Source organism: Furipterus horrens, unplaced genomic scaffold, assembly GCF_987537825.1.
Source record: "Furipterus horrens unplaced genomic scaffold, mFurHor1.1.pri manual_scaffold_7, whole genome shotgun sequence".
In the NCBI taxonomy this organism is placed as follows: Eukaryota; Metazoa; Chordata; class Mammalia; order Chiroptera; family Furipteridae; genus Furipterus; species Furipterus horrens.
In genome coordinates this window covers 130,921,618-130,947,533 of record NW_028327177.1, presented here as the reverse complement: position 1 = coordinate 130,947,533, position 25,916 = coordinate 130,921,618, and the positions used below count along the sequence as shown (strand labels likewise).

Genomic DNA, 25,916 nt, shown 5'->3' with positions numbered 1-25,916 from the left:
TATGTATTTCATTGGAGTAAGAAAGGGTTTGGAGTTTTCAAAAAACTGCAATTAGTCATTCTTTGTGATTTGGGATATAAAGTGTATGAAGGCTGCAGAGAGCATAGGAGCTAAGCCAACAGTATATAACCTGTCTTTTGGAATTAAAGGGTTACTGAAGATTTTTGAGTAAAGGAGTGACATCAGTTCTTAAAAGGGAAAGATCACTGGCTACAAAGTACAGCAGGGCAGGTCCAAGGGAAGCTAGGCCAGGTGTCTTAGTCATGCAGACTTCTGTGACCAAAGACCATAACTGTGTGGCTTGAGCAACACACAATTTCTTCTCACAGTTGTGAAGGCTAGGGAGTCTGAGATCAAGGTGCCAGCATAGTCAGATTATTTATGGACCCTGGCAGGGCTAAGCAGGAACAAACAGCTGAGGCTGAGGCCCAGTGGCAACTCTGGCTGAGGGGATAGTGATAGGTATTAAAGCAACCTAGAAGTAGGCATCAAAGACTGGGGGTTCAGAAGAAATAATCCAGCCCTTGTGATGGTCATGGCCACCAGGCTGCACCTCTCTTTCCTAGGTACAAGCTTTTGGGGACTTGGGTGTAAGATAAAGATATAGTCACCATGGCAAGTTTCAAGTTTTGTCCCAAGTAATAAAATGAGTATGCAGTCTCCCAGAGGGACTATGGTGACAACCAGCTCTTATAGCTCATAGATACGCAGAGGCTAGGGGCTGCGGGCAGACTTGCCTGGGTTTTGTCTAAATCTAGGTATCTATAAAGGCAAGGATTTGGGTGCGAGCAGCTGATTCAGGAAGTGATCGCTGGAAGGGTGAAGAGAGAGTGAGGAAGTGAGACCTGGAAGGAAGGAAAACCAAGAAAAGGGACTTAATAAGTAAGTTACTTCAGGGGCAAGTGGGGCTCAATCCCTCTGTGGACTGTGCAGAATAGTTTATTTATTTATTTTTAGAAAGAGGGTGTCCTCCTCCATACCACACATTTGAAGTGCCAGCATACATAAACCCAAAATAAGAAAGGAAGGAATCGAACCTTATAGCTGTTTTCAAGGGTCAGATGATCAAGGCTTTGGCTTTCCACTTCTAGGATAGGATCTTTCCACATGGCTACCAAGATAGTGATCATGATAAACTGTACAAATTGAAAAGAGCTCCTTTTCTCTATTACCTCTAGAATAAAACTGCCACAAACAGACTAGCTTTGTTAAAATCCATTACTTATTTAATCCCTGCGACTATTTGTGTCGGATGCCGTGAGTGATCAGACCCTGATCAAGTGCCACACCTATGGTCCAGGAGGAAAAAAGCAGTTTGGTTGTCAGCCTCTTAAGAGTGACCAATTCTTCCTGCTTTACCAGGACTGTGGGGTTTCCCATACACAGAACTTTAAGTGCCAAAACTGGGTCAGGGCAAACTAGGTCAGTTGGTACCCCTACCCCATCACCCAAAGGAAAAAAGGTCGAGACCCTAAGGTGGATGGGAAAGGGTGCTAGACAAAACAAATCTATAGCTACCACAGTATGCCCCAGAACCTAATCGCCTGTGGTTTATTGGCAGACTGAACTGATTTCTGATCATTTCAGCTCCCCTATTACCTTAAGATACTTGTCAATGGATTTTTTTTCAATAAGTGATGATTTTTAGATTACCGTCAATCTTATTTTAAATTTTTTTTTTTTTTTATTGATTGATTTGAGAGAGAGAAAGAAAGAAACATTGATTCATTGTTCCACTTATTTATGCATTCATTGGTTGATTCTTGCATGTGCCCTGACCGGACAAGCAACCTTGGTGTATGGGAACAACTCTTTAACCAACTGAGTAAACGGGCCAGAGCCTACTGTCAGCCTTTTAAAACTGATATAAATAAACCAAAAATCTCAAACAACTGAAAGTTCCACCATGAACTCTCCTCTAATTCAGACTTTATTTGCACTCAAGCAGTTTTGTAAGGTGCAGTGAAAACATTAGCATTACTTTGTAATTTGAGAGGTTAGCTTTAAAATGCAAATTAAGCAAACTTTGTGAGCCACTTTATTAATAAGGAGGACATATAAAGAATTTATTCATTTAACCCAAGACTTACCCTATATCAAGAGATTTCTTTTTTTTTTTTTTATATGCAGAAAAATAACAATTCAATCGTAAGTTGGAAAACTCTGGTCAGCAGCTACTCCTGACTAAGCCTGTACATATTTGTGTGGTAAAGCAAGCTTTTGAAATCAATCAGCTCATTATAAATTTAAGTCAAAAGGACAGGTAATCAAACCACTGTGTTTTTTTAAGCAACATTTATTCCTTTAATAGCCTTCTGAGAAAACATAAAATGATTATTTGCATAAAGGTGTTCTTGGAACAGGAGCCTTAATGTGAGTTACCACCTCTGGAGTTTTGTTTGTCATATATTTAGCTTCATCTCTGTATATGCCCATACATTTGTTTCCAGAAAATGTTTTATGCTAAAATCTTTTATCATTTGGTTGAAAACATTTTCACCAGTTATTTTACCAACAGACATCACTATTACAAATATAATGAACCATTTTCTTATCAATACCAACCATGCATTCATCCAACTATAAGAAAAAGACCTGACATTTTTTTAAAAGCATACTCAAACATGCTTATTAACTGTCATTTTTATAAGAATACATTTTTTAGACTGGCAGCCTCTTTTTGATTTACACAGACTTAGAAATATCTATCATTTACTGTGTCACCAATTTTTCACATTTTTAAATAAATGTCAGTTTCCAAGGTAATTAAAACACCAAGCTCAGAGCTTTATGCAATCTTTAATTGATCTGTGCGTTTTATTGTAATAGTCTAGCCAGGGTGTCTGTCTTTATAATTTAAAAAAGTGATCAGTTTTTCTTCAAGGTTTGCAAATTTGATTTTTAAATGTCCTTTCAAATATAATGGTTTTAGCCCTGCCTGGTGTGGCCCAATGGATTGAGTGCTGACCTGTGAAACAAAGGGTCATTGGTTTGATTCTCAGTCAGCGTACATGCCTGGGTTGTGGGCCAGGTCCCCAGTTTGGGACGTGTGAGAGGTTACCCCACATTGATGTTTCTTTCCCTCTCTTTTTCCTTCCCTTCCCCCCTCTCTAGAAATAAATTAAAAAAATCTTTTTAAAAAAAGCATTACAATTAAAGATAAGGTGCTAGTCAGCCTCCAGAATGGCCCCATTTTTTGCCTCCAGTTTTTCATGCCCTAATATCATCCCCTCCCACACTGATTAGGGCTAACCTGTGTAAATCATAAGACTGTTGTGGAAGTGATGGTGTGTGACTTCTGAGATTAGGTCTAAAAGATGTTGTGACTTTCTCCTTGGTCCTGAATCACTCACTTTGCAGGAAGTCTGCTGCCATGTCATGAAGTTAATCAAGCAACCCTATGGAGGAATTCATGATGCAAAGAACTAAGGCTTCCTGCCACTAACTATAGGAGGGAGCCACCTTGAAAGTGAGTTCTGCAACCCCAGTCAGGCCTTCAGGTAACCACAGCTCTGTCTGACGTCTTGATTACAGCTTTGTGAAAGAACGTAAACCGAAAACACCCAACTAAGCTGCTCTCATATTCCCGGCCCACCAAACCCTGTGAGATCATAAATATATATTGTTTTAAATCATTAAGATTGAGGTAATTTGTTACTCAGATAATACAGAAAATCAGAGAGAAACCAAAGTTTCAAAACACAAACTTTTCGATACTTTTTTTTCCTTAGAAAACTCACTGCTCAATAAAGTGGAAAAGTGCCATTTGGAACAGAACATCCAGTCACAGGGAACTGGGCAGAATTGATTTTATGGGAATTAATGGATATTTTTTTTATCTTAAAAATTTTTCTTACAGTCTATCATAAGGTGGAAGCTTTATTTTTTTTAAATGTCAGTTTGGTGGATCCTTGCAGACTGGACAAAAATCTCACATTAATACAATGGCTCCCAGTAATATTTTTATGACCTCTTTTAATCACAGTCTAACTCAACTTTGACATGTTTGACAGGAAAATATCACTGGACTCCCTGATAGGATCAAAGCACCAAATTTTCCTATTGTTTACTACACATAAATTTCTCTATTTTTTCCAGGCTTTTATGGAAAATAAAATATTGGCTACCATAAAAAAAGTAAGTGGTATATTGTTAATAGAATGCATGCAACAAAACCTTTTTAGGACTTAAAAATTCTGGCAAGAATTCCTCCATTAAGGCCCCAGGAACCAGCTGAACTGGCCTGGCCATAGTTGCTGAGCTCAGCCTGTTATTTCCTGCCTCTGCATACAGACTCCTTCTTATTCTTGGGATTCCTTCCTTGCTGAATCATGCCCTTGCTCCAACTCACATCATTTGCTCCTGTGTCAAGAAGCTTCTTTTAAATCTGCCATGTGAGAGTGATCTTTCTAACATTGAACCATACCCTTTATGAATATTCCCACATTCATCATTGTAACATACATTTTTGGAGTTGGAAATGTAGAGTTAAATTATTCTCCCCAAGAAGAATTCAACTTCTTTCTGGATTTGAATTATCCTTTATAGAGCTTAACTTAATTATTAGAAGTGATGGGAGACACAAAGGTGTTTCCCAGTTGAAGGGTTCCATGAATAAGTCCTTCTGCACTCCAGGGACACAATGGGAAGTTAGGAGAATTGAAGCCCTTGGCGGTACAGAGTTGGGCAGAGCCCTCCCAATAGGCAGAGACTAGATACTGTCTAACCTTATCTCTATTTTCACTTCTAGCCCCTTTCTTCAATAAAGTATTTCACTCATTGGGAGCATGCCTTTGACATACTTAACACTGGAAATCAATGAGAAAATATTTAGTCATAGAAATAATTTTACATCAACCATTGCTGGGACAGGTAGAGTCCATTTTATCATTTATAAAATTCCAGAGCAATCGATGAAGTTTTGTCTGACCTTTTTAGCTGACCTTTCTTAATACTCATGTTTCATTTGTCTAGCGGTTAATTGTACACCACCTAATATTGTTTTTCTAATATATTTACTACATTTATGTCCCTGGCTGGTTTGGCTCAGTGGATTGAGCGTCGGCCTGCGAGCTAAGTGTCGCTGGTTCGATCTTCCAGTCAGGGTACATCAGAGAAGGAAAACTCTGAGAAGGAAAACTCTGACTCCAAAAAACCTCCGCTGCCTTGCGGCATACCTCTTCAGGGGAAAGGCTAAGGGAGTAAACCCCGACAGAAAATCCGGAGCCGGAGTCCCTAAGGCGGTTTGACGTTGTAGTCAACACCGGCAACTCCTGCGGCGCACCTGAAGCCAAGCTGTATTGACTCCGTCTTTCCCTTGGACCCTTCAGCTGCGAAGAGACGGGGGGTCTGCTGCATGGGCAACAGCAGACCCTCCATATCACCCTGCCCAGGCTCTGTAGCTTCAGCTTCACTGGAGAGGACACTCCAGCGTCATCGCAAGATGTCGATTCAACACGGGAGGAGACAGATACCGTGTCACTCCCGAGTCGGACTGCACAGCCATTCTCGGCGGTGCAGATAGACTCTTAAGAAGCTACACCATCGTCTCTCGAGATGGACGGCTGCCGACGACTACATTTATGGAGTCTTTTCACCTCTTGGTGAACTTAATTTGATCGTTGCAAAGAAAAACCCTTTGGTGGGTGGTAGCTGATGGACTTTCATTTTACCCTAGTTAAAAGCTCTGACTTATCCTGGGCCCAAAGACCCAAGACTCCTGGGTCAGAGATAAAGGACTTTTTTACTCATGGCACACAAAGCAGCCTGAGCTTCATGTTTGCATTGGTTTCCTTTCCCTACCAAATCTCATGGAGGTTGCATTACAGGAGAGAAAGGAAGCAGGGAACCCTTCATTTCATAGCAAGCAGTAAGTAAACCTGTTCTTTGTCCTGTAGGGAGATATTTCTTCATCCCTCAAGGTGTTTGGCTGTAAACATAACCCTGGGAAGTACCCCAGGTAGACAGTGAACAGGGCCTTGCATTCTTGGCATATGCAGCAAGACATATGTCTGACCCATGGAGGATTATCTCTCTCAATGATTATTATTAATCCCCTTTATTTAGACTGAAGCACTGAAGCTCAGAGAAGTTGATAGATAACTTCATTAAGTTTATACAGCTAGTAATACCAGAACTTGAGTTTTTCTGATTCTAAACTGGTCCTATTTTCAACAGACTTCCACTGCCTAAAATGTAAAATATTTTAGTAATAATTTCTGATGTTGGTCACATGTTTAAATGGTAATACTTGCATATTAATTAAATATAACAAATAGTTATTAAATATAATATTTACTAAAACACCACCTATAAGCTTAGTAAATGTTATTTTTAAATATCAGTAAATAAACTATCATAAAATATAATTTATATATTACTAAATAAAACTTCTGTTTCTTTTTCCTTTTAAAAATACACGGTGGGGCAAAAGTATGTTTACAGTTGTTCATATGGAAAATAATTCAATAATTAACAAATAATAACACAAGAATAAACTTTCGCATCCTCACAACTACAACCATTTGCTCCACCCTGTCTGGCTACTAGAAAAACTTGAATTACATATATTTTAGTCTCACATATATATTTCTATTGGGTAGCACAGCAATAGACCACAACTTTTATTCTTTATTTTCCTTTTAATATTTTGTTCTATTTTTTCCTGTTTTTTATTAGTTATAACATAAATATAGTAAATGTGCTACATACTAATCTTAAGTACATATCTTGCTGAAATTTTACCTATATGTATACTGTTATATTCACCACTCAGACCGAGATATAGAACCAGTTCTTGCTGTTCCTTGGCTAGTCTGTACTCTCTGACCCCCACTCATTGTGATAACCACTCTTCCAACTTTCATAACCATCAAAAGTTTTCCCTGTATTAGAACTTTATATCAACAGAATCACAGGGTATATACTCTTTTGGTTCTGGGGTCTTGTGCTCAATATGACATTTTTGAGATTCATCCTCATTGTTGAGCATATTAATATTTCATTTTTTATTGCTTTTCAGAGTTACATTGTGTGACTATACCATAATTATCTATTTTCCAGTTGGTGGACATTTGGGGTGTTTCCTGTTTGAGCTAATATGAATGAAGGTGGCCTGAATATTCATGTACATGACCCTCTTAAGCTTTGAGAAAGGTTTGTGATCTATCTTTGGTAGGCCAGCCAATGCCCCACTCCCACTCTAGTACCTCACCCAGTGCCCTTCTCGATGGATATTTAGTGAAGTATGCTTTCCAACTAGCAGAGTGGTTATTTGTCTCTTAGTCTTCATGTGGAAAATAAAGTCCTGTGTCAGAACAAAGTCTACTCAAAGTTTCCACTATTATCACAAATAATGAACAAATAGGTCAGGAAGTCAGTCTCCTGTATTTAAATGATATATTTCAGTCTTGTTGCCAGTTAAAAATAGACTTGTGCTCCCAGATATATTTTAGTGACTGATTTTGAAAGAATGTAGATGTTTTCTACACTGTTTTGTTCCCTAATACTCCTACCCATTTCCTTCATCTCCTTAGTCTTTTCTTTTTTAAGATGAATTCAGAGAAAGGAACATTCTAAGTGAAAATATTATGCAGGTAGTTAAAGAAAGACTGCATATACACAGGAGTGTTATTATTTTGGTAGTTCATTTCTAACTTTTGTTTTCATTTTCTTTCCTTTAAGATTACGTGGGAGACCACTGAAGCCAGATATCCTGGGTTTAAATCATGGATCTGAAATCACGAACAAGACTGGAGACTTAGCCTCTGAGCCTCAGCTTTCTCTAAAATGGAAGATGTGATACCTTCCGAACAAGGTTGCTTGGAGGATTAAAAGACGAAAACGTATGTCAGGCCGAGCTCTTTAGGCAACAACCTTTGTGAAGCCCAGTCCTCACCAGACCCATGGCTTCTTCCTGCAAGAGCTACTACTTGCATTTCTTATTCTTCGTCTCTCTGATAATCTGGCCATCATCAGGCATCTGCATGCCAGGCTTCCTTAAACTGTGTGGTCAGGCACTCCAGAGTGCTGCAGCGGACTCACCAAGAGCAGGATATTGTAAATCTTCAAGGGAAAAAGTGGTAATGTGTTAGAAATGGAGTGAACTACTGGCTAAGGAGTTCACAGTTTCAACATTAAATTGTGATATCATATCTTCGCAAGGCTGTTTCCTGCGGTTGCTGTGATAAAAAGCAAGCGCCGCATGGAAATCAGTGTACAACAGGATGAAGATGGTGGTACCCAGTCTGATTCCAAGTTTGAGAAGTTGCTCAGTGATCCATAGGCATCTCGTTAACATGTAAGTGCGATTATTTAAGAATGAAACAAAAATGTATTTTTTCCAATTTATGTGTATTATTTTTTCATATACTTAATAAGGTGTTAAAACATGAATATTCATTATGTGTTTGAATCTTATTATCCAGTGAGTGGTTTGTTGATGGTGTTGTTGACAACTCTCCTTATCTCTGTTCTCAGTGCCACCTGGGTCAGGAACTTCTGGTTGGAAATAATTGGAAGAAAAATACAGTGTGCATTTAGAATGTATTGTAGACCACTTTATACGCACTAAAATGATTAAAAATGATATACCCTACCATACTGAACATTGTGGAATACGTGGAGCAATTGGACCTCTCAAGCACCGCTGGTGGGAGTGTAATACGGTACAGCCACTTTGGAAAAACATTATGGCAGTTTCTTTTAAAGTTAAACATACACTTACAACACCTAGTATTTCCAGTTGAAGGGAACCAAAGTTTTGCCTTTTGGGATATTGATTTTTAAGCTGATTATTAAGAAAAAATTCCGAATATTTGACTCTGCCTCACTTTCCTGCCTAAGAGATTCAGATGGAAAAACTTGATCCAGGAAAGAAATTTTAACCCCAGCTTCATCTAACTGAATATGGTACATGGGAGGGTGTCAAGCAGGAGCCTGTGTACTGGATCCGCCCCTGTGTCTCATTTATTTCAGGGTTTCCTAGCAAAAATTTACGTGTCTTCTGTTTTGCTCTTCTTCACCTGCGAATGGCTCGTTGTCCCTTTTGAAATCTAAGATCCCCCTTCTCCTTTTCCCAAAATGATATGTATATACCCAATTTTGCCTCACTGTCTTTGGAATTTTCGTGCTTATGTTAATTCCCTGTGCCCGTGTATTAAAATTGGTTTTCTCCCGTCCATCTGTTAATTTGATTATTAGCCGAGCTAGACGAATTTGGAAAGTGGGAGGAAAAGTATTATTATTTTTTAGCTCCCCCAGAGTCCTGGGTATTTTGCCCAAGAGAAATAAAAACAACTGTTTACACAATGACTTGAATATTAATGGTTATAGCAGTTTTATTCATAATTGTCAGAAACTGGAAACAATGCAAATGTCTGTAAACAGGTGAATGAGTCAACAATTGTGGTGCTTCCCCAGAATGGATAATACTTAGCAACAAAAAGGAACTATTAACACACCAACAGCACGGGAATGAGTCTGGAAACATTAGCTAAGAAAGAAAGAAGTCTGACTCAGAAAGAGTACAGACTGTATGAAGTCATGCGATGTGAAAGAACAGGAAAAACTATGCTAAGGTGATAGAGATCACATTAGAATTGCCTGTGCAGGCAGTGATTATTGACCGGGAAGGTCCTGGAGTGTGGAAATGTGCTACATCTTCATTGGGGTGGTGGTTATACTGCTGAATACATTTGCCAGAACTCATGGACTGCATATTTAAGATCTGTTCATTTTACTCTATGGGAGCGAAACTTTAGTTTAAAAAAAGCACACACACAAAAAATGTATTACATGGTCACCCAACCAGTGCTGGTGGCGGCTGGAAACTGGGCTCATAAAATATATATAATATATATATATTTTGAAAGTGTGTATTCTACAAAGTTGAAAAAACAGGAGTGGGGCCGGGGAAGAGGGGTTCCCAGTACCGGATACCTTCCCAAGCGCTGATTTTAAGGGGAGAAACACTGGGAGACGTTCTCTATTTCACCGAGCGAGGCAGGGCGCTGCGCTACGGCAGGCAGAGAACGATCGGGCTACAGGCTTTGCCGATCAGAGCCCAGCTCAGTGTCCTCCGCAGGTTCCCAGTCCCCCCAGCGGTTCCCGCATTGGCCGCTGCCACCACCCCAGAGCTCCAGTCCCGACAGGCGGGCGCTCGCCGACGTCGCGCTGACGTCACGCGCGTGCTGACGTCGCTGGCGGCCACGGCCTCTGAAGCGGGCTGGGTGTCGGGGGGCGCCGAGTTTGACTAGTTTGGGGGCCGTCAGGCGCCTGGCGCTGCTCCCGCCGCCCGCCGCGCCCCGCGAGCCGCGCCTCGGCCGGATCTAGGGCGTCCCGCCCGTTCTCGCGGGGACCCGCACTGGCGGCTGGGCGGCTCTCGGCGAAAGTTGGCCCCTCTCGGGGAGGCGGGCGGGCGGGCGGCCGCGGCCATGGAGCCCCGCAGCATGGAGTACTTCAGCGCCCAGGTGCAGCAGAAGGACGTCGGCGGCCGCTTGCAGATCGGCCAGGAGCTGCTGTTGTACCTCGGTGCCCCCGGCGCCATCCCGGACCTGGAGGAGGACCTCGGCCGCCTGGGCAAGACGATCGACGCACTCACCGGCTGGGTGGGCTCGAGCAACTACCGGGTAAGCGGAGGCGCCGTGGCTGGGCCGGGCACGCCCTCTCCCGCCAGCCCTTTAATCCCGGACGTGCGGGCCGGCCTGGCGAGTCTCTCGTGGGCGCCTGCTTCCTCGGAACCACGCCGTAACGGGGAGACAGCCCCGTGGACACGCGGGTCCTCTGGCCAGCCTGCCTCTCCGGACCGGGGAAGGGGAGTGACTTCCCATCACCACCAAGTTTTTTCCACAATTGTGAACAATGACAAAATCAGGGATGCCCTGACACGGTCCTGCGTTATTGGCATTAGGACACAGTGTTGGATGACTAATTTAAAAAAAAAATCAGTGATGATTTACATCCATAAAGGGCACGAAGACTTGTTACGTTTGTACATCCCTATGTAAAGACTGCCTAGACCGACACATAGGGCATTACAATACAACTTTTAAAAAGAGATGTCAAGTTAATCCCTCTGTAATTAGGGATTTTTATCCATCTCCTGTTTCCTTTTTCTTTTATACTTTTTGTGTCTGGGAGGTTGTGCTCTTCATCTCTAAGGCCCCTTTTAGAGCTTCGTCATGTGCTGTTACATCTAATAAAAAGATGCTGACCGCAGGGCATTACTTATTTGCTTTTTATTTAATAGCGACAGAAAGGGACTGAATGCTCTCTGTCATTTCGTTTTGACGCAGTTGAGGACTAACTCGGATTTGAATCCGTATCCTAGCAGGTTAGCTGATGCTGAAAAAACAAATACATAAAAGAATGAGGTACCGGAAGGAATGAGTGTTTCCGATGAGCTGGTAGTAGGCAGGTTGTAATGTGGCCACGTTTGGAGACCAGGTAAATATTCTGTAATTAGCCTGCACTGTAGTGTTGAACAGATACTTTTCTCTCTAGTCTTCTGGTGGCAGTGTTGCTTTAAAATGCTGGCCCACACCTCCAATGCATGAACAGAAGTGCTGCTTCTTAGTATTGTATCATATAGCCTAGTGAATAGGCTGGCTGTACTTTGAAAACTGTCCTCATAGAGAAGAAATACATAGTCGAGTTATTGTGAAGATTTAATAGCGAAATTTATGAGTTTTGAAAAGGAGTGACTTACAGGATAATAGTTTGAAAACCACCTTGATGCTTCATTACATAGTATCTCTTTATTATTATTTTTTTTAATTTGAAGAAAGTTAATATTTAATAATATATCATTACTGTTTGGGGATTGTTATTTCTCTGGAAGAAACAAGCTAAATTTGCTTACACTGTAAGAATGGCATATACACACTAAGATAGTTGACTTTATGCTGCCGCATAGGCTGTTATAGAAAGTCAACTCTTGGATAACATTAGGGAACTCGAACTCAATTCAAAGACAAGACGTGGTTGTCACCAGGTACGTTTATTTACTTGCAGCAAGTAAAGGATATAAAGGATTCATATCCAAAGCCCCGTCTGTCCAGCGGGAGGCTTACCCATTGCTTACATGCACTTCATTGGTCATCTACATGTTGATTTCTTCTTTGCTGGCTGCATTCATCCCTTTTGAGATCCTGTCAAACTCATCCTGTTTTCAGCTGCGTCTGTGAAATACCATGCTACATTTTAACACGTAGCAAGAATAACATTTAGAACTGTCCTGTCCAACAGTAATGCTCACTCCCCTTCTCAGGTGCTGGCAATGGCTGTCTCCCTCTTCAGATATACCATCAGTGAATAGCAGTTGAGCAGTCCCATCTCTTGAAGCACTCTTGGCTTCTGTAATGCCCCAGTATCCCAGTTTTTCTTTAAGCCTCTCTGCACTGCTTCACTGAAGTGCTGTGTTTTTCCTTTAACTGGTCCTTAAGAGTGAGAATCCATCAGGCATCTGACCCAATTCTCATCTTTTTACTACATATTCTCTCTGTGCTCATCAGATGCTATAGCTTGAAACAGTATCAGCCAACAGCCTTATCTACACAATTCCTTGTAGCTGTGCCCATATATTCTGCTTTCTTCTCAGTTACAATGAATGAATTGTCCATCTTATACTGATCCCTCCACATGCATATTAGATCCTATGCCTTCTTGCCTACTCAATGGCATGAATCCATCAGTTCTGCTCTCTCCTTCCTGAATCGTTAGTTCTCTCCTTTCTGTGGAATGCTGTATGGAAGCTTTTCTGACATTGTTAGAGAGAGGACATACTATTTTTTTATTTTATTTATTTTTTTAGGTTTTATAAACTTAGTTACCAAACTAGGTCACCATTTTTTACTGAAGATACAATAAAACATTTAACTCTTGGAAAAAGTGTATCAGAACTTTTTTTGAATTACACACAGTTGTACTTAAATTTTAAATTATGCTGAATAAATATAATTTTTCTTTGGATTTGATAGCATCTCAGATTTGTGTCTCAATAACTGTCATTGCTTCAATAAATTTGAGTGACTGTACTATATGCTAGGTATTCTTCTATATACTGATAATCCAGCAGTGAACAAGACTAGCAAAACTTATTCATTCAGCCACAGTCTGTACTGAGGTCCTACCATGTGCAGAAATGCACTCTTCTAGGCATTTCTGATACAAAAGAGAATAAAATGACAGAAATCCTTATCTTTATGGATTTAGATTCTAATGGGGAGAGTATAAAGACTAAGAACTAAAATCAGTATATTAGCTGGTGATATTTACTTTGGAGAAAGGCAGAGAAAGGAATAGGGAGTCCTGGGAAGAATGCAGATGTTTGAATTTTAAATAGCTGGTCATGGAAGACCTCAAGAGAGGGTGATTGAAATGAGATTGGAGGAAGATCCCTTCAGTCAAGGAGATCCTGTTGGAAAGAGGAAGGTGGCTGGGTATACAAATTAGATAATTTCAGGTAACAAGTGCATCTAAATCAACTGATGTGAACAAATGAGGGTGCAGTGAGACTGCTTTGTGTAGTCAAGAAAGTGGGATGACATTTGACTCTCGATGTAAAAGAAATGAAGGAATGAAGAATGATTTAGGCAGAGGAAACTGCAACTACAGAGGCCCTAGTTTCGTAGAACATGAAGAAGGCCAGCGTGGCTAGAACTTACAAGTGAGTGGTAGGTTAAGAAAGATGAAGGTGAAAAGAGACAGGATTTTATTCTAAATCATTGGAGAGTTTTATGTAGGGGGGGGGATTTTTTGTGGAGAGGGGGCTCTGTAAGAAGCAGGAAGATGATAGTGGCTGAGGCTGGCTTGGTCACATGGGCAATGCCAAGAACTAGAAGATTGGGCATATGATTTGGAGGTAGAGCCAACAGGACCTCACCTTGGAAGGAGTGTGAGGGTTGAGGGGAATGAGGGATACTTGCTTTGCTTGGGCACCAATAGAGGGTGCTATTCACTGAAATGGGCAAGATTGAGAGAATAAGTTGGGTGAAGTAAGTAAAATGTTTGGTTAGACTACGTTGCTAGGTCTGAGAGAATTGCTTAACATCCCAGTTGAGATTTAAACAGGCGCTTGGGGTCGAGTTCAGTGGAAAGATCAGACTTGGAAATTAAAAATACGGAAATAGGTATATATAATATACTCTGGCATTTGACTTTTGCTAAAGATGGTCCTGTGACTTCAGGAGTCCCCAGATTTTAAAATGGTATTATGACAGTAAAATGTCTTTATAAATGCTATTAAATATTACAACCACCATTTAAAGGGCCCATAGTACCAGTCCGTAGTACCTTTGTCTCAAAGTGGTTTATTTTTGTTACTTATTTTAATCTTTAAGATGGCCTTAGAAAGTTGGTGCTATTATTTTCTTCATTTTGTAGAAAAGATATATTTTGCTTTAAGCCATAGACCTGGGAAATCGTTGGAGGACTACTTGAACCTAAGGAGATTAGGATTTTCTTACTCCTCTTCCTCTCTGTGCTTTTGTAAACCTCTTCAGCATCCTGTCATTTGTCAGCTCTGCTTTCAATTTTTTATATTGTCTATCTGCTACTGTAACAGTAAGTTGATTATAAAAAAATGGAGAAAATAATAAATAGCATTTATATTATAACTCTTTAGTGCTGGGCTAAGTAATGTGCTAGGATTTCAAGTCTTTGTCGGAATCCAAAATCACAGTTCTTTTACCTTTTGAAGGATGATACTTTCCAATGTTGGTATCACCTTAATTGTATTTTTTATAAACCATAAATTTCTTAAAATACATCATTTTTTAGTTTACCAAAAAAAAAAAAAAAAAAAAAGGTGATCTCGCCTATTCCTTTTACCTGTCACCTAAGACCATCTGGGTTGTTTGAAATTTTTTACTATTAACATTGTCCTTTTGCCTTGTCAACTTGTATATGTGCATGGGTTTGTCTGGGGCAGTTATTCTGAACCCTGTCAGATTCACTGCCCTCTTTTAACACCCCTTCTTTATAGTCACGAAGTACATTTTATAAGTAATACCCAGTAAGCATAATTTAAAAACCCTAGTAATGTTCTAATTGTACAATAAAGGAAAATCACACATGACTTAAAGAGATAAAATATATTTCACTATGAACATGTGCCAGGCTGACTACCCACGAGGACATGATTGATGACTGCACCAGTGCATGTTATTGCTGTAAATGCTGCCGACCGCTGCCAGCGCATGCAGATCGCTGAGGCTGCGTGGTTGCTGGTGATGCAGACTTCCCAAGTGGCATTACTGTTGGTGGTTGTGGTCATTCTAGAGCTCTAAATTCTGAACCTTATTTCTTTGAGTACACCAAGTTAAAGAATTTGACTATTCCATCTGGCATCCAGTCTATTTAGCTTTTAAGTGTCCTCTTATTTGAGCTTAATATCCTTGTTGATCAGCCACAGCCTTATGTTCATTAATTCCCTTCTCCCTCCTCACTCTTGCTTTTTTATGGCCCTCATTTGTTAAACTGCATTCCTGGTTCCTCCAACTCTGCCTACCCCATACCTGGCAGCAGCGTAGCTGCAGGAGGATGGAGAAAAACACAAAACCTCTAACTGGATTCATTTAAAAATCCTGATGTTCCAGTGGGCCTTTAATGTTGTGTGGCAGTTAAACAATACTATATTTTCTTCATTCATTCATTTACTCAGACAACTATCTTAGGTCTATCCCTCTCCCCACAGACCTTCCAAAATCTCTTCTAGCATCGATGTCACCTGATGGCCTTGCTTCCTACTTCATTGAGAAAATTGAAGTAATTGGAATTCCTTAAGATTCCCATTACTGTATGTGCCCACCTTCCAGATTTATACCCATAGCAGGTTCTCAATATTTGTTGAATTAATAAAGGAAAGCACAGTTATCCTTTGATTTACCTGCTGGCTGCATTCCTGGAAAACTTGTATACTAAAACCATGCAAAAGAAAAAAAAGATTTCTAGGCTCTGATAACTTCTTCAAAAGGGGTTTTCATTTACTTGAATAGCTTCCAGCAGGTCTGCCAAGTATGGCCATGTACCTTTGGGCTGTATAACTCTAGGGAATAATATTTTGTGTTGTACTACACTGTTCCTCTGCCCCACCCCCCACCCCCCGTCGGTTGAGAACTGTTGGTGTTGGGTCTAAGTCTAGACGTGGAAATAATGGGTTATACTTCCCTGTCTTGTCCTCCTAACTCTACCTAGAAATTAATCAGTATCTTTAATTTTAAGTCATTTGTTTCCCTCCTTTTTAGATGGAAGTAATTTTACTATTTTTATATTTACATGAAAATAATCTGGTATTTCCCTTCAGGTTTTCAAAATTTGTAAGCCATCGGGTTTTACTCATTTGATCTGGGCATACACATCCACTTGGCAGTTACTCTATCCTTCTTTCACTCATTTTCTTAGATGCTGAGTTAATTTGTTTAAAAAAAAAAAAAGAAAAGAAGAGTGTACTGTAAGCAGCATTTTTAACAGGAGTGTGCTTGTTATGACCAGTACATACCTTTTTGTTTTTTCTGTTCTATGAGAGAAAGCATCCATGGTTATGAATTAAGCTTCTGTCCTTCTTCGATTTCAAGAACTCCTGTTGTCAGGCCTTCTCACTTTTACGTGGAAAGTTCTTAGCTGTGATTCTTAAACTGGGGGTAGCCATTACTGTTGCAGGCAATTACTTAGCTCCATTGTTGGTTCACAACATTTCTGATTTAAACTATTTGGAAGACTAAACATGATATTGAATTGATACTCTAGCCAGTTGGCATTAGATTATTCACATATATTCAACTGTGATGCAGAGGTGAAAAGGGAGTGAGAGAGAAACAGAATGGGAAAATGTTCTGGGACTTCTCAGGATTATTAATGTTTCATAATTTTTAAAAAAATTTCGCCCTGACTAGTGCGGCTCAGTGGATTGAGTGCGACCCACGGGGTCACTGGTTTGATTCCTAGTACGGGCACATGCTTGGATTGCCGGCTGGGTGGCCGGGTGCCTCGTTGGGGGTCCGCAAGAGGCAACCACACATTGATGTTTACATATTTTACCTGTTAGAAGTACATTATTTTTACTTTCATATTTTATATTTTTAACATTTTATATTATATATATTTATGTTTTTACTTTTATATTTTACATATACCTGTTAGAAAATACATTACCTTTGCTTTTATGTTTTAAAGGACCTGAATGGAGGCATTTGAGTTCCTAAAGAAGTGGTGAGAAGCAAATTAGAATATTGCCCTAGCTGTTTTTCTTCCTTCTTTTTGCGAGGTTCTAATATTTTACTTAAAGGACCTTGAGCCAAGATGCAGGCTAAGTTGAAAGGTGTCCAAATTAGAAATTCAGAAAAGTTATTTGTAGCTCCATGGTAAATTTTGATATTTGCACTATCAAATTTACCCCCCATATTTTTAAGGAATGTATTAACTATTAGTGGGTCTTTATTTATTAACCCATGTTAATTTTAGAATTAGTCAAGTTGTACAAAAAAAGGGGGAGACTTTTTATTCAAATTACATTGACTGTCATCTTTTTGGAGATAAACTCGATATCTTTGTAATATTGATTTTTACCCATGAAAGTTGTTTAGTCTTATTTAATGTCTTTCATTAAAGTTTCAGTATTTTCTCCAAGTAGGCTTTATGCACATTCTTTTATATTTTTTTTCTTTTTTAGGTTTTTTCCTAGGTAATTTATATTGCTTGAGAGTATTGTAAATGCTGTTTTGTCCTTTTAAAAATTGTTTTCTGGTACTAGAAATTAAATGGTATTTTATATATTGATTTTTATGGTCAGCCTACTTATTATGTAATTTAAAACATTTTTTTTCCTGCAGTTTGTGGCATCTTTTAGGTTTTTCTCTGCATATAATAATATCAGACAATAATGACAGTTTTGCTTCTTCTTTTCAGTCCTTTAGTTTTGCTTGGTTTGCTGCATGGGCTAGGATTCTCAGGATGAGGTTGAATACAAGAGTGTGGGCATCCTCGAATTGTCCCTGGGTTTTAAGGATATGTTCTAGGACTCATGCTTGCTATCATTTTTTTAAAAACTTTATTATGGAGAATTTTGAACATATATAAAGGTAGACAGAATAAATTTACCCTCCACACTCGGTTTGTAGTTAATCTTGCCCCATCACTTTATCACCAATCACAGATACATTGTTTCATCTGAGTCTTTCTAGTTAAGGTCTCAAAGATACTCTTTAAAAACAACATTATTAACATAACCTCAATATCATTTATATATATAAACAGATAATTCCTTGCTATCAAATATCCACAGTTCAAGTTTTCAATGTGTTAAAATGTCATACAAAAATTTTTTTTCATACAAATTTTAAAATTAGTTATTTTAAGAAAAATCAGGATCCAGATAAGGTTCTGACAGTGTAATTTTGTTAGTATGTGTATTAGTTCCCTATTGCTGCTGTAACAAATTATCATACACTTAGTAGCTTAAAATAAAAACAGAAATTCGAAATGGATTTTACTAGGGTAAAATCAAAATTTCATTAGCCTTAATCCAGCTTCTGGAAGCTGCCTGCATTTCATGGCTTACAGGGTTTTCTTACATTGCTAAAGCTAGCAGCATAGTATTTTCCTATTTTTCTCTCTGACCATTATTTCCATCATCACATCTACTCTGACTCTCAAGCCTTCCTCTTTGAAGTGCTCTTGTGATAACATTGGGTCCAGTATAATCCACGGTGATTTCTCCATTTTAAGATCTTTAATTTAGACATTTTAAAGTTGTTTTTGCCATGTAAGGCAACGTAGCCACGGGTCCTGGAGGTTAGGATGTGAACACCTTTGGGAGGCTATTTTCTGCCTTCCTCACTTAATGTGTTAATTATGTCTCTTTGAATAAATCTCTCCCTCAGTCTTTAAAAATTTTTTGGATTTTATGTGTGGCCCACTTCTTCATTTTGCTGATTTTATTTGTGATGTTTGTTCCCTCTGTATTTCATATAAATTGGTAGTTGGATCTAAAAGTCTCCCTCCCTCTTTCCCTTTTTCTCTCTCTCAAATCAGTAAGTTAAAAAAGAAAAATACTACTTAATAATTGGTGCTTTTCCATCAAGAGACACATAACATTTGGAAGGCACATAAGGTCTGATAGACTCTTCGTGATGTTAGCAGCCATTCTCTTCAGTGTTTGGGGTCTCTTAGTTCATTAGGTTTTGTGAAATGATATTCTAATTGTCATTCCTTCATTTATTAGCTGGAATACTTTCATAAAGAGAAACTTCCATTTACTACTGTTTGGTTACTCAGTGGTATGTATAGTTTATATGGAAAGGCAGGTAGAGTTCTTTTTTTTTTTTCCTTTTTATCAGTTGTCAAAAGAATGAGATTGTCTTTTAATATCGTCCAATATTGAACAAATTGTTTTTGTTATCATTATGAACTCTTGTATTTAAACCTATCCATTTCATTTCAAGACAATGCAGTTATTATCCTTATTGATAATAAACTGTCCTATCTTGACCCTAGTAATCTTCGATACCCTTTCTGCTATCTGGTATCACAGAATGTCATATTTCCTGCTCCTGCCCTCAAATTAGCCACTTCTCCAAGGAGCTCTGGTTTCTTTTAGTTGGAAATGGTATGTGGAAAATACAGTGTGGGTGTTGGTGGAACTCATTGTTGCAGTTTATTCATTGTTTATAGATTTTTTCCAATGGATAAGGTTAACTTTTAATTTTAGAGAAAAATATATGCAACTTCATATTAATATTTTAATTCAGATTCGGAACTATAGGTTTTACTACCTCTATATAATTTGTGTCTATATCTCCTATCAACAACATACCTAAAAATATTGAAGTTTTCTTTTTTATAGTTGTGTTTTTGTCGTTAGGGTATATCCCACTATGGAGATACAGTCGAATTACTATATTTTAAAGTCACTTGGAGTAGTGTTTGTTTATGGTACTAATTGGGCATGCATTTAGGTTCACTTATTTTGTTTTCAGTAAAATTAGTTATTGCTACAAAGAAGGTATGTTCAAAATAGTTTCTTTCTTTGTTCCTTTTAACCTGTTCCCAACCATGAATTTTTTTTTCTGATTATCTATTTGTTATAAAATTTTTTTAAAAATATTTTATTTATTTATTTTTAGAGAGAAGGGGAAGGGGGGGAGAAAGAGGGAAAGAAACAATGATATACAAGAGAAATACTGTTTGGGTTCCCCCTTGCATGCCCCCAGTTGGGGACCTGGCCCCCAACCCAGAACCTGGTCCTCAACCCAGGCATGTGCTCTGACTAGGAATCAAACTGGTGACCTTTGGTTGGTGGGACGATGCCCAACCCACTGAGCTTCACCAGTCAAGGCTCTTGGTTATTTTTAATAAACATTTATAACCATTATATTTATTTGTAGTCCCTTTTAAAAATATATACTGTACATACATTCCCTCAACCTGCTTCTTTTACCTAAAAGTATATCTTGGAGGTCATTGTATATCAGAATTAGAATAGTCCTCATTTCAAAGTGTTATAGTACCCTGTAGTTTGGATATACCTTAATTTATTCAGTGTCTTGCAATGTATAATCTTTGCATGTTTTTTTATAATATGCCAGTATATCTTAGAGATATATTCCTAAGTGAGAGCTTAATAAATGTGCATGTATTCTCTGCTGATTTGAGATACTGCTTTTATCAGCTGTTAAATTTTGTGTGTGAGTCTGTGTATTTTCAGTTATGTTTTTAAACAACTTACTGATAGGATTTACTCATGTAAAGTGTACAATTCATTGATTTGGTCTTGAGGATGACGCTTCATCAGAGATCCTGCCCCTCCTCAACTGGAGACCTGGACTCATCTGAGCCCAGCATGGTTTTCTGCTCCTCCCACTGAGGAAGAGAGGTTATTTATCTTTTTTACTCAGTAGTCTTGAGTTTTTAATCTGTGTTTTGGGGTAACAGTGTTTATCTTTCCCCAGTAGCTTCAACTTTTGTTTCTTATAGGACAAGGGTATGGGAAAGGTTTGTGCCTTTCTTACAGATTTAGTTGGTCTCTTCCTGCCGGACCTGTACCATGGAGAGACACTGCCTCTGATCTTCTGCCCTGTCTTCACTCTTAATTATGAGTGTCCAGTAGAAGTTGGTGGAGAAAGAGCCTGCGAGTGGGTGTGAACTCCCCTGTGTCTGTGGCTACTAGGGTCTCTGTATTTTTATGCCAGCCCACACTCAGCTGTTACCAATGAGTAAAATGTAGCTGGATTCTTCTTACCTACTTGTACAGCAGCATCATTTTTTTCTGTCCTCTGTCACATATGACCTACTGTTTATGTCCCATCTCTCCTTGAGGGCATCATTCTTTCCTTAGATTTCAGGCAGGTTGATTATTCTACAACCTAAGCTTTCTAATTAATTCAAAAATAGTTACGGTTTTGTGGATTATTTGGCTTTCTCTTGTTAGAATAGGAGTGATGTTTTATCCAGTTTCTTCATTTTAGAAACTGGAATTTCTGTTTAATTAAAGATCTCTTTGAATTTTTAACTTTTATGTTGGAAACATTTCAACATTACAGGAAAGTTGCAGGTATAATCAGTGAGCTCCTGTGTACCCTTCACCAAATTTGCCAGTTATTAACATTTTGCCAAATATGCTTTATCACTATCTTCCTGCATATTTATACATTATTATTATAATTATTCAACCATTTAAGAATGGGGTACCCTATTCACCCCTGAATGCCTCAATCTTTTTATAATTTTTAAAACTTGGTAATATATGAAAGTCTTTGTCAACAATTATAAACTGATATTAAAGTATGCATAGGTAATTTGTATTAATTTTTTTTTTTCATTCTGTAGGTATCATTAATGGGATTGGAAATTTTAAGTGCCTTTGTGGACAGATTATCAACACGATTTAAGTCCTATTTAGCAATGGGTAAGTTAACTTTGTTTATTTGGAAGTTACGGAAGGCCTGCCCAGCATGGTTCAGTTGGTTGGGCTCTGTCCCACCAAGTGAAGGGTCTCTGGTTGATTTCTGGTCAGGGCACACACCTGGGTTGTAGAGTCAGTCCCGGGTCAGGGCACATCCGAGAAGCAACCAATTGATGTTTCTCTTTCACATCAATATTTCTCTCCCTTCCTCCCGCCCTTCCCTTCTCTGAAAATAAATAAATAAAATCTTCTAAAATAAACATTATTGTAGCCCTGGCTAGTGCGGTTCAGTTGGTTGGAACATTGTCCTGTAAACCGAAGGTCACAGGTTTGATTGCTGGTCAGGGCACATGCTTAGGTTCTGAGTTCAGTCCCTGGCTGGGGCGCGTGTGAGCGGCAACTGATGTTCCTCTCTCACATCCGTGTTTCTCTCCCTCTGTCTTGCCCTCCCTTCACCTCTCTCTAAAGTCCATAGGCCTGTCCTCAGGTGAGGATTTAAAAAAAAGTAAAATTATTGTAGATTTTGACATATACTGTCCTTTTTTCCTTAAAGGTTTTGTTTAACAGAATTATTTCTCTGTAAATGCAAAAATTAATTTTGCACAACTTGGAGATCTGCTACTTAGCTTTATAGTTTACCCAGTCATAAAAGATTTTAAGCATATTCTAATAGATAATTCTGTTTCCTCAAGACAAAGAAACAAAAGCAAGAAACTTACTATAGTGCTAATAAATTTATACATTTTTATTTTCAAGGACTTTACTTTTTGTAACATATTAAAAATTTGTAATGTAATTTTACCGTACCACTTTTCAAACTGTCTATTGTGAAGGACTAGTTTTTTCATTGCTAGTCTGTTGCAGACCGATATTTTGTAAAATGGAATAAAAATAAGTTACAGCAAATGAAAAAAATACAGGACCCAATTTTTTGTTATTAGATTGAACAAACATAAAATAACTTTTGTCAGATTGTTTCAAAAACTGTATTTTATAAACACTCTCAATTTTTCTTACCTCAAATACTTTGTAGACTGGACCTGGGCTACCAGCCATACTTTGAGCAGCACTTACTTACAGTGCGTTTGTAAAGAAAAGCATTATATGGGTACAATGCTTTTCTTTGTATAGTAGTTGGGATTACAGAGCCGGCTCTGACCTATTTTCTAAACCCGAGTGACCTTCATGTGCCTTTGGAGTGCTTTGGTGAGTGGATTTAGTGTGGATTTAAGGGTGACCTCAAATGTTTGTTAATTTCTTTTATGGATTAAGTTAATGTTTTATAATGTATTACCAACTTACTTTCAAATTATCTTTGGTCAGCTTTTTCCTTCCTATTTTTGTATGCCACCAAATTCTGCCAATTTCCACCTTTATTTTTATTGTCTGGCTATCCTTTTAACAGAAACATCTTAGTTTCCCTGTTTTTATTATTATTATTATTATTATTATTTTTTAATTGATTGACTTGAGTGAGAGATTGTTGTTGCTCCATCCATTTATGCATTCATTGATTGTGCCCTGTCTGGGGATCGAACTCATAGTCTTTGCATATTGGGACAATGCTCCAAGTGACTGAGCTACTTAGCCAGGGTTTTATTTTTTAGTCCTCACCGAGGACCTACTTATTGATTTTAAGAGAGGGGAAGGGAGGGAGAGAATCATCCATATGAGAGAGAAACATCAATCAGTTGCCTCTTGCATGTGCCCAGACCAGGGACTGAATCTTCAAACTACGCATGTGCCCTGACCGGGAGTTACAGAATGACATTCCAACCAAGTGAGCCGCATCGGTCAGGGCTATTTTTTTTTTTTTTTTTTAATCAATACCTGGTTTCAGTTCATTCATTGTTGAATATCTTCTGAAAAGATATTTTTTACTTTGTCAGTCACATGCTTAAAATCTTGTGATAGGTATTTAAAACTTTGCTCTGCGAACATGTTTTATGTATGTATTTTCCTAAAACATTCTGAATCAGTGTTTAACATTAGCAAGTTTTACATAAAATTTCATTTTTATGGCTTGTCTTGAAAAATTAGCCGATGTGGCAACCCTGACCTTCCACTCCCACATGTAATTATTGGCTGAGGCTGTGTTGTAGCTTCCCTTTTGTCTGGATCATGAGCTTTTCAGTTCATAGGTCTCTCCCGTTTCCCCTCATCTCCCCATACCTGCGCATGTCAGTTACAATACTCAGCAAGGTTGGAATACTGCCGTTCTTAGACCTGGTTCCTTGTCTGCATTTCCCATACCTCCCTGACTGTAGGTGTTTATGTTTGTGACCCCTGCTCTGTAGTGGTAGCTCCCTGTTACTCGTTGTTACAGGCAGTATTTAAACTTGAGAGTGATTCTAGGCTTTGCATATGTCACTTATTTTTCAGCTGCAGGGAGGGCCAGATGTTGACTCCTCACATTGAGGCAGTGGGAATATTGGGACCAGAATCTTAGCTTATTGCCTCCGAGGACTGTTCTGCGTTCAGAATTTACTTTCCTTTTGCTCTCTTTGGTGCTGCAGTTCTCTCAGCACGTGTGTCCCTTCTCCATCTCAGTGGCATTATGCATTTGTGATCTTCAGCAAGTACGCTTCTCTGTCCCAGCTGATCAGAGACTTGCTCACTCCTGTTAGTTCTGGCTTGTTGGTGCCTCTGCTGTGCTTGCTGTTCTTTCTTTTTGAAATCCTATCCCCTTCACGGTCCTTTCTTTTATTTTAAAGATTTACTTTAGATTACAATATCTGGGAGCTTTATAGATTTAACCTCACCCTACACTGAGTTTTTCTTTATAATTCTTAAAAAAAATTTTTTTCTTTTTTAAATTTTCACCTGAGGATGCATTTATTGATTTTAGAGAGTAAGGGGAGGGTGGGACAGAGAAAGAAACATGGATCCATTGCCTCCCATATGCAACCAGACCAAGGATCGAACCCGCAACCTGGGTTTGTGCCATGATTGGTCGGCAACCTTTGGTGTAGGGGATGATGCTCCAACCAACCAAGCCTGAGCCCATCCGTGGCCAGAGCTCCTTTCCTGTTTAACCTACGACTGGACCTCCATTGCCTCAGGGAAAGAAAGGCTATAGCTGTAATGTCAAAGAGAAAGGAGTTCATTTCTTTGCTTTTGCTAATGTGGGGTGATGGGGATGAGGGGGATAGTTAGGTGACACGTTTGGAGAGTGCTTACTCAGTGTCCTTCACTCTCTGAGTTGTTTAACTGTATTATCTTTTAGTTTTCAGTAATCTTCTGGAGTACTGCTACAAACGTTTATGGGCTGAGGAAGTAAAGATAAGAAGAGATTAAATAATGTGGTCATACACCTCACTAAGTGGTAGTGGTAATTTAAGGGATTATAGAAAGATAATTTTGACTGTAGGATATTCTTGCCCTATGAGATGACTGTAGAACCTGTGCCCTCTGAATTCTACCCCCGCTTCCTGTTCTCTCCACCCTCACCCATAATAGATGAGATTTCTTTGTGTTGCTTTGTTGATTTATTGTTACAAAAAACCTTCTTCATGAAAATTTCTCTAAAAATAGGCTCTAGCCTTCCTTTCCTCCCTCCTTTTATGGAATAGTGCCAAAGTGTTGGACCTAGTAGAGAAAGACCTCAATTCTAGTGTACTAGGCTTCTTTGTTTTTTACCAGTTAGTAGTATGTCCTGTGTACAGAAGAGTGCGCATCAAACATGTACAATTTGAAGAGTAATTATGAAACCAGCACCTGCCTTGACCCAGGTTTAGAAACTGGAGTTCTGCCAGTTCCTTAGATGTGCCCTCTCTGCATTTCCTGATGACACTTCCCTCCCTCTACCAGAGACAACCACTGTCTTGACTTTTGGGATAATCATACCCTTTGCTGACTGTAGGCCTTGATATCTATACATATCCCTAAATGGAATAATGATAAGTTTTGCATGTTTTTTGAACATTATTATTATAAGTGGATGTCGTACTATATGTATTCTTTTGGAAGTTGTTTCTCAGTTATTTTTGATTAGACTCATAAAGAAGTGAACAATTTG

General features: G+C 38.8%; 1 protein-coding gene and 1 long non-coding RNA gene across 31 annotated transcripts in view; both read left to right on the top strand.

The window, feature by feature from the left end:
* LOC150005240 (uncharacterized) overlaps positions 1-8,126 on the top strand; it is a 32,192-nt gene extending 24,066 nt beyond the window's left edge. Inside the window, exons 2-3 of the long non-coding RNA XR_016512321.1 lie at positions 7,063-7,155; positions 7,684-8,126. This is a non-coding gene — a long non-coding RNA (uncharacterized LOC150005240). The remainder of the gene's footprint in view (positions 1-7,062; positions 7,156-7,683) is intronic.
* Positions 8,127-10,286: 2,160 nt separating this feature from the next.
* Positions 10,287-25,916, top strand: part of CLASP2 (cytoplasmic linker associated protein 2) — a 150,145-nt gene continuing 134,515 nt past the window's right edge. For 8 of the 30 annotated variants that reach the window (XM_090284455.1, XM_090284452.1, XM_090284457.1 and 5 more), the window contains exon 1: positions 10,288-10,628. Coding sequence is in view for 13 of the 30 variants with exons in the window: in XM_090284461.1 (XP_090140587.1) it covers positions 10,434-10,628; positions 21,823-21,901 (274 nt within the window). In the remaining 17 variants the exon portion in view is untranslated. Of the gene's footprint in view, positions 10,629-21,822; positions 21,902-25,916 lie in introns of all 30 variants that reach the window. The other 22 variants (XM_090284469.1, XM_090284466.1, XM_090284471.1 and 19 more) reach the window with 9 other exon arrangements.